The 12,985-nt window shown below is 46.6% G+C and overlaps 1 protein-coding gene across 2 annotated transcripts in view; it reads right to left on the minus strand.

Annotated features, from left to right (window-relative positions):
• Nucleotides 1-12,985, minus strand: part of PIEZO2 (piezo type mechanosensitive ion channel component 2) — a 326,164-nt gene that overhangs the window by 262,513 nt on the left and 50,666 nt on the right. For both annotated transcript variants that reach the window (XM_032602873.1, XM_032602872.1), the window contains exon 2: nucleotides 4,835-4,930. In XM_032602873.1, coding sequence (XP_032458764.1) covers nucleotides 4,835-4,930 — 96 coding nt within the window. The remainder of the gene's footprint in view (nucleotides 1-4,834; nucleotides 4,931-12,985) is intronic.

Here is a 12,985-nt window from a genome sequence, read left to right on the forward strand (position 1 = left end):
TACAAAATCAAAATCTAATAAAGTATGGTCAGGTGCAGGGAATGGAGCAGTCTATCCCCTCACTGTGCAGTGTTCCTAGTTGGTTAAGTGGATTTATAACCCAGTGCGTTTTTTTTTCATTCCAGAATGGAGGGGGTCCTGCCTTTTCACTGCATGATTTTGCTAACCTCTAATTAAATGAGTTAGCACACAGGGAGTGCTTACAACAGTTCCTGGCACATAGGAAATGTGACATACTATTAGCACCCTCAGTTCACGGATCTCTGCAGATACTCCCTCTGAGCCTCTGGTCTGGGCCAGGCAGGTGCAGCCTGACTCTTGTGGTCAAGATTCCCCTGTAGATCAAGCTAATCAACACCTCCTTCAGGATGTTGCCTTCTCGCTTCCGCATCTCATTTTGCCTGATATCCTAGATCTCGTCTATCCACACAAACCCATCATGGAAAGATGTTCCATGTGTTTGTCATTCGTGTGTATCAACCATGGTGCCCTCGTGCCAATAAATCTTAAACCTCCTCACCAATCATGAGGAGTCACCTTCAGACACTTTGTTTTATACTAAATACTCTGGGTTTTGTCTTTTTCTTTTCTAAAATTGACATGACTGATTTCATCACCAGTTTTTCCCTCATCAAACTTGACTCCAAATACTATGAGATCAGACCCTCCTTAAAAGGACAATGGTTTGCCACCATTGAGCCTATTATTAAGGCAAACTCTAAAGGCAACTGCAGAGGACTAATTTGAGGTCAGTTCCAATGACAGCGTCACTGGAATACATCTATGGCTTCCAAAGACAACCTCTTTGAAAGAGCTACCATTCAATGATATACATAAGAGCCAGCATGTTTGGGAGGCCATGCCAGTGAAGAACCACGTTTTCTTCTCATTTTTATCCTCCACACACCCAAACATAGTGTTCCGTGAAGGGCAGTCTTTCAATGAACATTTGTTGAAAGAAATAAACAATCACACTTGATAAGATGTATTTTCTATATAACATACACGTACGTCATCAATCTGCACTGATGCAAATGAAAATGTCTCCTTTAAACACGCCCATATTATCTCTCCAGACGCTTGTGCCCAGGACCCGGTAATCTATCAGCCAACAAGTATTTATTAAGTGAGTGGGTTTCCCTCCACCCTTGCAAATCCTGAGAATGGTGTTCCATCCTGGGCATGAGTCAGACAACACAGTGGTTAAAAGCGTGGCCACCACACAGTGCCCGTGTCCTGGGGCTTGTTCTTATGCCGCCCCAACTCGGGCTTTGTCTGTAACATGAGGATTTCTGATAATAGTTTTTAAAAATAATGGCAGCTCCCTCAAAAGGTCATTGTAGGAATTAAATTAATTGATACCTGTAAATAATAATACATACTTAGTAGGCAGTGCCACTGGCTCTCTAGTAATCGGTTGCTTAATATAAGTATTATTCAACAAGAAAGGCTGGAAATCACACAATTCTTAGCTGATATATAAAGAGCACAAGGAAAAGTCTTGAGGTTAGGACTAGCTATGAGATTGAGATTTCTAAATCTCTGACGTTCAAAGTAATAATGTTGTACCTCAAAATAACAGTCGTATTGTCATGAGCCAGTATGTAATGAGTATATACAGTATACGGACTTCTTCCACATCTCATACGTTTTACCACTTACATTCCATCCAAAAAAAATACCAACCCTCCCACCATACTGGCCGATGGGGGTGCTCATTACACATAAGGTATAGGAAACCTAACATGCGTCTGGTTAAAGAATTTAATATCTCATCAACCTGGAATATTTGGACCACCTGAAGTTAATTATATATTGGTTCCTATTTAATGGAGTGAAGTCTCAATTTAAATGCAAAGCCCACTGCTAACTGAACAGCAAGCAAAGATTTACTGCCCTTCCTACAGTATCACAGGCTTAAATAAAATGCCTAACGTTGTAAGGAAAAGCATAGAACATTTTGATTTCTTCAATTACTTCATATCCCCTGATCCCCAATAAATCTAAAATAGCAAGCTCCCATAGCCTGTCTCCCTGCCCCGAGCTTCTGTCCCCAGAGGACAGACGGGTGTAGGTGATGAACTGCTCTGTGCCGTTTGCTCTCGTGGAGGTGGAGGGGCGCAGAGGACTAGGGCTGCATTCCTAAATGCTCCTAGAGCTCTAGACTCTAGAAATGAATGCGTTCATTCATTCATTCCATAAGTATTTACTGACTGTCTCGTGTCCTGGAAATGCAGCAGTTAACAAAACAGCAAAATCCTAGGCATCTTCAAGGGGGTGCGTTAGAAGGGACTCAGTGAATAAATGCATCAAAGTGGGGCCTCGGCTCAGCCTCGGGTGAGACCCTGGAAGGCCGAGGGGCCAAGGAGAGCATCCCAGGAGCCGAGAGAGCTGCCTGGGTGGGGAGACTCCCAGCCCAGGGACAGGGGCTTCGCTGAGACCGCCTGGGCACTGTGGGACGCACTACACCAACATCTGACTCTTGCTGAGAAATCCAAGGAGAAAGAAGAGAGGGAGGAATTGCACACTGACTGATGGCAGATTCAAGGTGCCTCTCCTCCGGGCCCCAAGTGTGCATGCCTGCGACTGTGTGTGCACGTGTGTGCGTGTGCACGAGTGTGCATGTGTGTGTGCGTGTGCGGCAGAGGCCCTACACCGCCAGGCAGAGCGGATGCCGTTGGGTTCTCCCAGGTGACACTGGACTTTCCTACCTGTTCGTGAGAAATGAGTATCAACAGGAACTTGAAAGGCCGAGTGTGTGTGACCCCCAAGGCCCCCTGCAAAGCCACACAGCCATCACCCTTCCAAGCCCATCACCGTCTGCACAGACACCACACAGGCATCATCCTGGACCACATGGCCCAAGCCCTGGACCCCACCACAAACGCCCGGCCTGGGTGCCTCGAATCACAGATGTGGAAACGCCGGATGGGGAGTCCTACATGTTCACAAAAGTCATATGGGGGCCTCCCTCCCTCGAGTCCCTGTGCGTTTTCAGACACAGCAAATAAATGAGGTTATGAGGTCTCAGCCACACCCCTCAGGAAGGACGGAAGGACAGGACACACAATCCCAGCCCTGCCCCCAGGTACCAACTGGAAAGAGGCCTGCGGGCTCCCTTTGAGCTGTTCGTCTCTCAGCGCCTGGGAGGGAGACATGGCAGACACCTGTGCACAGTGATGCTGTCTGTGCTCTGACCTTGTGACACTTTGGTGATTCAGGATATTTCTCCCCACACACAGGAGAGGGAAGAGGCTCTTTGCCTCTGATTTCATGTTTCACCTATGAGTTTCCTGACCGTGTGACTCCCTGTGCTCCAGGCACAGACAACGGGCCACTGACACACACGAGGACTAAGCCGCACATCCCAGGCCACCATCACCCCTACAGAGACCACTGGGCAGAGCAGGGCTGGGTAGTTTGGGAAGAAGGCAAAGCCAGGCGTCATCACATTAAGTATGAAGGGGAATCCCACTGACCTGGTTTCCAGGTAAAACAAGGGGACACCCTGATAGAAAAGCAATAGATCATTTAATGGAGTACAAACAGGTACTCATTTTTAAAGCACTTAATGCTAAATATATACGAAACCTTCTTTCTTTAAAACATGAGCTCCCAGCCATGAAATAGGAGTCACCTGTACGTTATCAACTTGGCTCTGAGGCCAGAAGCTACTCTGTTTAAACATCTTTGCTTACGTTGGACTCTAGGAATCAGGCTGAATTGGGTGGGGTCCCATGAACAGCATATTTTTGGTTTGATGAGGATTTGTATAGACTCACATTTCTCTAGCCCTTCTTAATTTTGTGTATTAAGGATTTAAGTGACTTAGAAGAGCTATTATTTAGATTCTTCCTAAGGCAGGAAAACCAACATAGCATCTGCAGTCCTAACCATTAGGATGAATGATCAAAAGACCCACAATCAATGTAATAACAGTCAGGGGGAGAATGGGAGAGATAAAGTCATGATCTTATGCTCTGTTTATACCAAGTCTTTACTGCTTTTCCTGAAGAGTCAGCACCGTGAGCTGGCAACCCGGAGCCATGGCCATCCCCAGGTCAAACCCAACTTTCCATCCCTTCCTGTAAACATACGGCCATCACACTCACTAAGGCACTGGGCACAGTCCTTATTTCTTGTGATGGCATTGTTCTGAAAAACAATTAAGTTAACTCAGTGCGGTTTAACTTCTATCGTTGTGGAAGAACTTCAAATGTGTAAATGTACCAACCAGACCAGGCTTCCTCATCAGAGCCTCAGGAAACAGAGGCACTATTTCCTTCTATGCCTTCAGGTGCTTGGAGAGCAACGGGGGAGGGATCTAAAGGTCTGCAGGAACACCCTGGAGAAACGAGAACTCGAATCTCTCCCTTTCTGTACTTGATGGAGGCACACGTGACAGCTCTCAGCTGACACGTGAAGGAGCCACGACCGCACCCGGCTTCCTCCCCAGGTCTCCTGCTCCGGGGCTCAGAGACCCCTTCTCTGTCTGCCACCTCCTTCTCCCCAGCAGACAGGATACACAAATCTGTACCACTGTTATCACCCCGTCTGCCTCATTTTAATGACAGCACACTGAGTTGCTCTTAATCAGCCAAACCCTTCCAGACTGTCTGCAAACCTACAAATACAGGCCTGCCAGGGAACCTGTACGGGGAAGACAGCTGTGTGAGTGACAAAAACACGTCACCACCAAGTGCCACACAGCTCTACTGCTGAGACGTGTGACCCTGCTCCCCACTGGACCGGCATCTCTCCCATCAGATAACGACAGCCCCGGGGAGCCCCCAGACACACTCAGCTGTGGTACAGAGCAGCAAAGGTCTCTTACCTTGCATGGTGGCTTTGGTTGGTTCTGAGAACAGGGGGATGAGCAGAAGGTAGATGAGGTAGACGAAGGAGAGCCCATTGTACCGGAACGCACAGGCTGCGGGGGGAGAAGAGGGGAGAGGCGTTAGTGACGGACAGCCTTAGGCGTCACGGCATCAGGCGGCATCTCTGGAGCAGATCTTCAAGTAGGGAGGAAAAACGGAGCATCCATTCTGTGCCCATCATTACTTGGAGCGCGATGAGAAACGGGAATTAAAACGCACGGTCCCTGCTCTTAGAACCCAACCAAGAGGGCAGCATCAGCGTACCTGATTGAAGGCAGGCCCAAAATACGTCACAAAGTAAGCTGGGCAAACTAAAATTGCTATGGAAACATAGGCAACGGGGCTGTGAGGGTTTGAGGCGTTCGCCTAAGGCTGTGGATGGAAGAAGAGGTGAGACTGAAGGGGAAGAAAAGAAAAGAAAAGATTTGCCAAATGCTCTGTGGCCGGGCCTGACCCCAGTTATCTGATTAGTCCCCTTCTGATAAGGAAGGCTCCCAGGCCCAGAGACTCACCCACTCCCTGGGTGCTCCCAGCGAGGAGGTGACGGAGACAAAACTAAACTCAGGCCCCAAGTCTACGCTTCTTGCTCTGCGTATCTCGTCTTAAAGGGAGCACGGCAGGTCGGAGACGTGCTCCTTCCCTCCCCAAGCTCCCCTTCCTCATCTATGAAATGGGTCTAATAACCATCTCTGACTCAGAGGCTTACGACGAGGAGCGAAGGTTTAAACACTTGGCCAGAGTCTTAGACCCAGGAAGCCCTCAAAAACACGAGCAACTGTGGTGAGGATCCTCGTTACCAGACAGGGAGAGGGTGGTGTGCAGCATCCATGTGGAAAGAAAATGAGCGCCTTATAGCAATTAAAAATAAACTTATTGGATGAATATAGAAAGGCTAGGGAGGGAGAAGGAGTAAGTATGCATGTGTGGATGAGATCAGTTTAACGGATTCACAGGATGGAGAAATGTTGGAACAAAAGTTAGTCAGAGGGGCTTCCCTGGTGGTGCAGTGGTTGAGAGTCCACCTGCTGATGCAGGGGACACAGGTTCGTGCCCCGGTCCAGGAAGATCCCACATGCCGCAGAGCGGCTGGGCCCGTGAGCCATGGCCACTGAGCCTGCGCTCCGCAACGGGAGGGGCCACAACAGTGAGAGGCCCGTGTACCGCAAAAAAAAAAAAAGTTAGTCGGAGAGAAAGTGGAGAGAACGTGGAGCTGAAAGAACTAGTCCCTGACCATCTGGATCCGGAGAAAACATTTCAGAAAGAGTAATCTAAGACTGCACGTGGGTTGGACTGGTGGGCCGGGAAACTTCAGTGTTGCAGCAACAAGGTGTAAATGGTGCAGAAACAACAGAACTTAAGAAGCAGTACGTGAAATAAAAAGGCATTTGGTACAATAAATATGGAGAGATGTGAAGAGAAATTACACAAACGTGACTCCAAGGATCGCGACCGCGGTGATAAGGATTCCTGCCGTGGAGGAAAATAAGACATTTAAGGAGAAGGTGGTAAGTTTACCTTTAGACACATGCACGGAATCCAACCGTGGGACTCAGCCCTGATGGAAACAGTCAAGGGACAGTGTGGGCAGGATCGCTGCTCAGTGGCCCCAGAGGGAAGCGGAGATGGGCCCTGAGCAGAGGGGTGAGCGGGCAGGACAAGAGGGGATGGATTCTCTGAAGGCCACAGCAACAAGGGGAGGCAGCTGCCTACATGGGGGGCCAGGGGGGTGAGATGGGGAAGGGAAAATGGGCAGGTACGGAAGAAAAAGTCAGCAGAAAATTGAGGACAGATAGGAGAAAAACCGGGGAAGTCCATTTTCACAAGAAAAGTTTTCATGGAAGAAGTTTACTACAACAGAGAGAGGGGCTGGTCATTTGATCATCTGTGAGGGTGTCCAGGACAGCCTCCAGAAAGGGATGCAGACCCAGCAGGGGGATGGGAGTTGAGAGATGGAAGCACAAGGGGAACATCACCAGGAGCAGGAAACAAGAAGGCTGTGCAGGGGCTCACAAGGCCACAGAGGGCTGAGCTGGGGAGACACAGCACGGGCAAGGGCTGGGTGCTCCTGCCTGCAGAGTCAGAGCGCCTGGGACCTGGGGACAGACCAGAGTGGGATGCACATGGCATTAGGAGATGGGGTCCCAGCTGCTGGTGGCTTCCTTTGGACAATGATAGGCAAGCAGGGTACAGTGAGGGGTGCTGTGGGGGGAGGAAGGCATCAACAGAAGTGCTTTTTCATCCCGCGTGGGTCGTGCACATGACGGTAGCTTTGTTTACCACCATGGCCACTCCCAACCTCCTTTATGAAAGACCCAAAGCAGGAAGAAACTTCCACACTATCACCGGACAGGAAAATGTATAAATGAGGCAGAATAAAAGAGCAAGAACCCATGTTTGGACTGTCTTTCTAGCTATTTTTTTCTGTCTCTTACTTCTCATCCAGAGTTGACGTTCCTTAACAACCCAAAAGACATTTGGTTATTCATCCAGTCACTAAATATTTTTTGAGCACATACTATGTCCTTGGGACTGACCGGCATCCCTTCACTTTCAGGAGGGGGGATGTACGGTGAACCATAAGCACAATAGAAGATTGCAAGCCATGCTGGGAGACGAGCACCCGGTAAACAAGAACTCGGGGGTGGGGAGTGGCAAGGGGGACAGGGCCCTGGGGCGGAGGAGGCAGCCGCTGCATCCCTGAGGAGCACCGCAGGAGGCGAGATCCAAGCCCTGAGGTGAGGCGGTGAGGGGGCGACCAGCCACCCCATGAGCAGCAGGCCACGTGGCGGCAAAGCCCCCAGCCTGTCTAACTATCCCTGGCCCGCGGTGGCCCAGGCAGTCCTGGATGGGGCCAGGTCACATGGGCCTTAGGAGGGATCAGAGGACTCAGTGTCCACTCTGCGACATCGACTAAGTGATAGATCTCACCCTCCATCAAGGTTGCAGCCTGGCTCCTGCCTGGGCCTGCAGCTCCCTGTCCCACCGACATACATCCTGCCCTTCCAAGCGGCTGCCCGGCTGAACAGCCCTGCACTGTGCTGCTTCTGGCCTCAAGGGCTCGAAGGCACTGGACCACCTTCCTGCATCCAGCCTGTTCCTGCTCTGCTCCAGTGTTTCCTCCCCCAAACCAGGTGCCTTCCTTCTGCTGGGGGCACCTCTCCCAGAGCTCTTCTCATCCAGGGTCACGGGCATTTGTCCATGTGTCTGTGACCATCTCTGTTACCTCCAGGGCCCGGGGGACAGGAGGTTCTCAGGCTCACAAAAGGAATAGACAGGAATAAGTGAGTGAAATGGAATGAAAGCCACGAGGGTGCCTGAAAAGGAAACCAGGGTAACAAGGCTACAGCCTTCCCAATAGCATCAAAACACCACCACTGGCACTGCCCCAAATAAAATTTCATCAAGTGGAATGTCGCTTTGATTTTAGCCTTGGGCTTTTTAATGTTAATGCACATCGTGCAGCAAAATTACCTAATTCTGTGTATTTCTGGGTAAAGAGAAAACTAGAGCTTACTTGTAGGACGGTATCACTTTAAAGAGTGTGCCCAGGGCGTGTGTCTGCTGTGAGTTCATGTCAGTATCAGCTCACAGGAACACCGCCCCGTGTCAAGCCCTAACTGTGCATTAACTCGCTCTCTCACCACCCTCCTTTCACAGACCCTGTTTTTACTCTCTCTCTCTACACATGACAAAGCAGCAGGAGTAGGAAGCACAGCAAGTGGCCGGGCTGAGATTGGAGCCTGGGAGCTCGTCCTGAGCCTGTGCCTCCGTCCGGAAGCCTGGCGGCCTCACCTGCCTGACCCGTCCCCGGGTAACTGTCAGGGGCTCAGGGGGCCAGAACCTTCTCTCCACAGGATGCCTGTCGCTGTTTCAGTTTTATAACTTCGTTCTGTAAGGTTTCATATAATACACAGTGGAAATGTGTAAACTTAGGAAATTCCCAATGACTAACTTTGCAGGGGGTAGAAGGGAGACCACTCTTGGGTTCTCAGGGCAGAACCTTTAGTTACCATTATTTATAACAAAGTCCCAAATGCTTAAAGAGAAGCAAGGACGACCCAGGGTGGTAGGGAGCCTCTAAATGGTCCCCGTGTGTGATCCCCTGCTCCTGAGTGTGGGCTGGACCCAGGGGCTCCCTGCCAGTGATCAGAGTCAGTGAAAGTAGCAGGATAGCTCTTGGTGGCTTCTACCGTGGGTGCCCCTTGGTCCCTGAGTGGAGCCAGCCACCAGGCTACAAGCTGTCCCGAGGAGAGGCCCGGAGGGAAGGAGCCACAGTCTCCAGCCAGCAGCCAGCCCGCACCAGCCAACGGCCACACAAGTGAGCCTGCAAGCGAGTCCCCCAGAGACGGCAGCCTGACCAGCCTTGACTGCAGCCCGTAAGAGCCTGAGCCGGAGGCACGGGCTGAACCTCCCCGGATTCCCGACTCCCAGAAACTCCGCAGCAGGGTTTGTTGCTTTAAGCTGCTAAGTGTTTGGGTAATTTGTATATAGCAACAGATGACTAATACCCAACCTTTCACACACACACACACACACACACAAAAAAAAAATTCAAGCCACTTCTAAAAATCCACCTTCGTTTATTTTTGTCTAAAATTATCCAGTTTGATTGATGACAGTGGCCTAATTGCTGGATTTTCTGCTTTATTTTATGTGTGAAGTTGCTACCCAGGAGCCACCCGAGCTTATGGGGACTCTGAATGCCATATCTAAGTGCATTACCCACCTAGAGCAAAATATGCCTTTGAACTTGTCAGTAAGGCACATTCGAGCTAGAAAAGCCTCAGGAGGCAAAGAGCAATGATCCTTTATCCAGGGTAATATTGTCTTGGTCTAGGACCTGGAGTCCCAGAGCACAGCCCTGCTCCTATAAAAAGCTATCAGATGCTGGTACCCATGCCTCTCGTGGGCCGTCCAGGCTCCTGGACCTCTGTCCCCTGCCTCAAGGATTTTATTGTCGACAGGACAATTTTTTTACAGATCAAGGTGTTCTAAGGAAAAAGCTTCTTCACTTTAGCCAAGAATGCACTATCTTTTCCACTATTTCTATCTGGTTTTAACCATCCAAAATTATATGGAAATTTCCCTCAAAGGATGACAACAGGAACTTCCCCAAAAGACCTTGCCAGGACTAGAGAGCTCACAATTAGAAACTGGGAGATAAGTCATCAAGTGAAGAGCATTATAAACATACGTGCTGCCGTGTGAACTGTAAACAACTGGACTGATCTCATTAACACATTTCATTTTCTAGAGGTGAAAACTCATAGGCAGTTTAGGAAAAACTCTGCAAGTGGGAGAAACGATTGATGTGACTTTGACAGCTTAATCAATATAGAAAGGGGAAAGTCTCTTGCAAATAGGAAATTTTTAAGATGGCCGCGTAACATTTATAAAAATACTTGTGTTGCAATACACGTGTACGAGTTTCCCATGTATTACATGATGACGAAGAGGTTTATGCACACTTTAACTTCCATAATAGTTGAAGGTAATAATCTTAATTATGTTATTAAAGGTAAGTGCCCTCAGAGCTGAATGTTTTAGCAAAAACGTGTCCCCTCTTCCTCCACACCGTTCAGCAAAGCCAAAGAGCCCCTCACCATGAATGGCCTGCGAAAAAACAAAGCTTAAATGTTTAGAACCTCCATTTCAACTAAGTACATTCTAAACACTCTTTATGACCTCAGAATGCTTTATTTATTTTAACAGTTGCCAGAACAGTAGATACACATTATTCAGAATAAGCAACTTCAGTACCAAGAGACAAGATAGTCAGTTCAGTGATTCTAGAATTATTTTGTGTTTACACTTTCCTTCTGTGCTCTGAATCAATCGATGGCTTTTAAAAGGATGGTGATTTTTATAAAAATAGTAATAACAAGAGAAGCAGCTGCAAAATACTTACAATGCAGCAGAAAAACAAAACAAAACAAAACAAAAACCCAACACTTGCAGATTTTTCCTAAGGAAGCAAAACCATCAAAGAAATGAGAGACAGGAAAGGCTGCTAAGTCACCTCACCCATTGTCTGTGTAAATTATTTCCCCCAGGACACACTCCTGTGTTTTACATCCGGTGAAACTTATATACGTTTCACGTGGTGATGCTTTAGGCAGCCGACAGGCAAGACAAGATTACTCCCTTCTTTCTTCCTGTATCTCTGACCTCCATATCCAAGATTACTCCCTTCTTTCTTCCTGTATCTCTGACCTCCATATCCAGCGGAGGTCCTGTGCCAAGTGCTCCCTTCAGAAAGTTGCAAAAATTAGTTCTTCAAGAAAGAGGACACCAGATGATCCCTCCCACTACAGTTCAGAAAGGCAGACATCTGCCCACACACTCTTACCATGAAGCGCCTGCCCTATGCTCCCCACGCCAACAGGAGTGTGTTCACCCATGTGGGACACAAAGGAGAACAGAAATATTCATCAAATAAGAAACACACATGTTAGAAACGGTCCCTGTATCTTAACACTACTTTTTTATCCAGAGATGTATGAAAGCTGACTTTGCTCCAGGGAGTCTGTCAGTCAACACTGAATCCATCAGTCACGTGTTTCTGACACTTCAAAAAACAGAAATCTCTCATCACATCAAAGAAACGGTAATTATGTGGTGAAGGTGTTAGCTAAGCTGCAGAGGTAATCATTTTGCAATATACAGATGTATCAAATCAATACACAAACTTACACAATGTTACATGTCAACTGTATCTCAATGAAGCTGGGAAAAATATATATTGGGTGTTAATTTCATTATAGAAGTTAGTTAAAAGAATGTAATTTTGGAGTAAAGCCTCCAGGAAAACAGGACTTTTACAGGGAATAGAACTTAGAATCAAACTGTTTTAGCAGAAAATCATAACCATTACTCAGTTTACTAAACATTTTAAGGAATCTAAGGAAAAATCAGGTGAAAGCATCTTATTTGTAGAGGATAAAAGCCTTTGGTCTGAGTTTTCTACTTTTTTTCCAAACAACCTGGGGTACAATCTGTAAAATATAGGTTGAACCAGATGGTCACTAAAACCTTAGTGTGATTTTTTTTAGCCACATGAGTTTAAAACTTTGTTGCCTTTTTAATTATTTTAAAAGGGTAGGATTCTCTTTTCTATTTTAATTAATTTAATATATACCTGATCGAATATTATCAACAGTATTAAAAGTCTGAGTTTTGTAAACTCATCCTGATTGATTGTGTGCTTGGCAGAAAATAAATTTTAAAGAAAGAATACAGTGCTAACTCTTTCCTCCTTTAAAAATATCTTTTAATACGTCATTCACAATTTTACAAAGTATTCATAGAAAGTGGTCATATTTAAAATGCAAATCCCATGCTCAAGCTTGACCTGGCGACCTGATCCAGAGAGTAATAGCACAGACTGTCTCTCGTGATTGCAATGAGGAAATAAAGCTTTTGTGCTAATACATCATTCCTTAAGCTTTCTGAACACTTATATTAGAAATCAGATCTATTTCACTCTGAGTATGAAGAGCCCTGCATTTAAATCCAGAGCTCCTACGCTTCCTCAAAATAAAACTTGCTCTCTTACTACTGTGATGAATAAGAGATTAGGCTGGGCAAGTGAACGCAGAGAATGGTCAAGCATTAAAACTGTTTCTTCACCTACCCATCATAGTAGCTCTTTTTTAATCTCTTGAAGAGGAGAGTTAGTGTTTGTGGACGGGGACACCGAGAGTCACTTAGCTCTGTGTCTCTGTATTTACTGATTTCTGCAGATATCACTCATCATGCTTTATATACACATTTATTCTCATGTGAGAAAGGTACCTTTTAACTTAGTAGTCTCAACCCACTTTTATGTAATTCAACAATTTATAACTGGACCACTATACCTCTCTACTATCCTATTACTAGCAGAATGTAGATTCATCTCTTAATTTTTTAATTATTAATTGCAATTAAGATTTAATCTATCAAGATTATATCTATTTAGTCTATAAACATTAAATTATTAATCTTTAAGAATTTAAAACTTATTCTCCTCAGTAAAATTTTTAAAGAGAGCTGATGATCCCTCATGTTTAATTTTATACTAACTTCACTTTATTCATTCTATCTCATTTTTAATTAACACTACTTTT

The sequence above is a fragment of the Phocoena sinus genome, chromosome 14, assembly GCF_008692025.1.
Source record: "Phocoena sinus isolate mPhoSin1 chromosome 14, mPhoSin1.pri, whole genome shotgun sequence".
NCBI lineage: Eukaryota > Metazoa > Chordata > Mammalia > Artiodactyla > Phocoenidae > Phocoena > Phocoena sinus.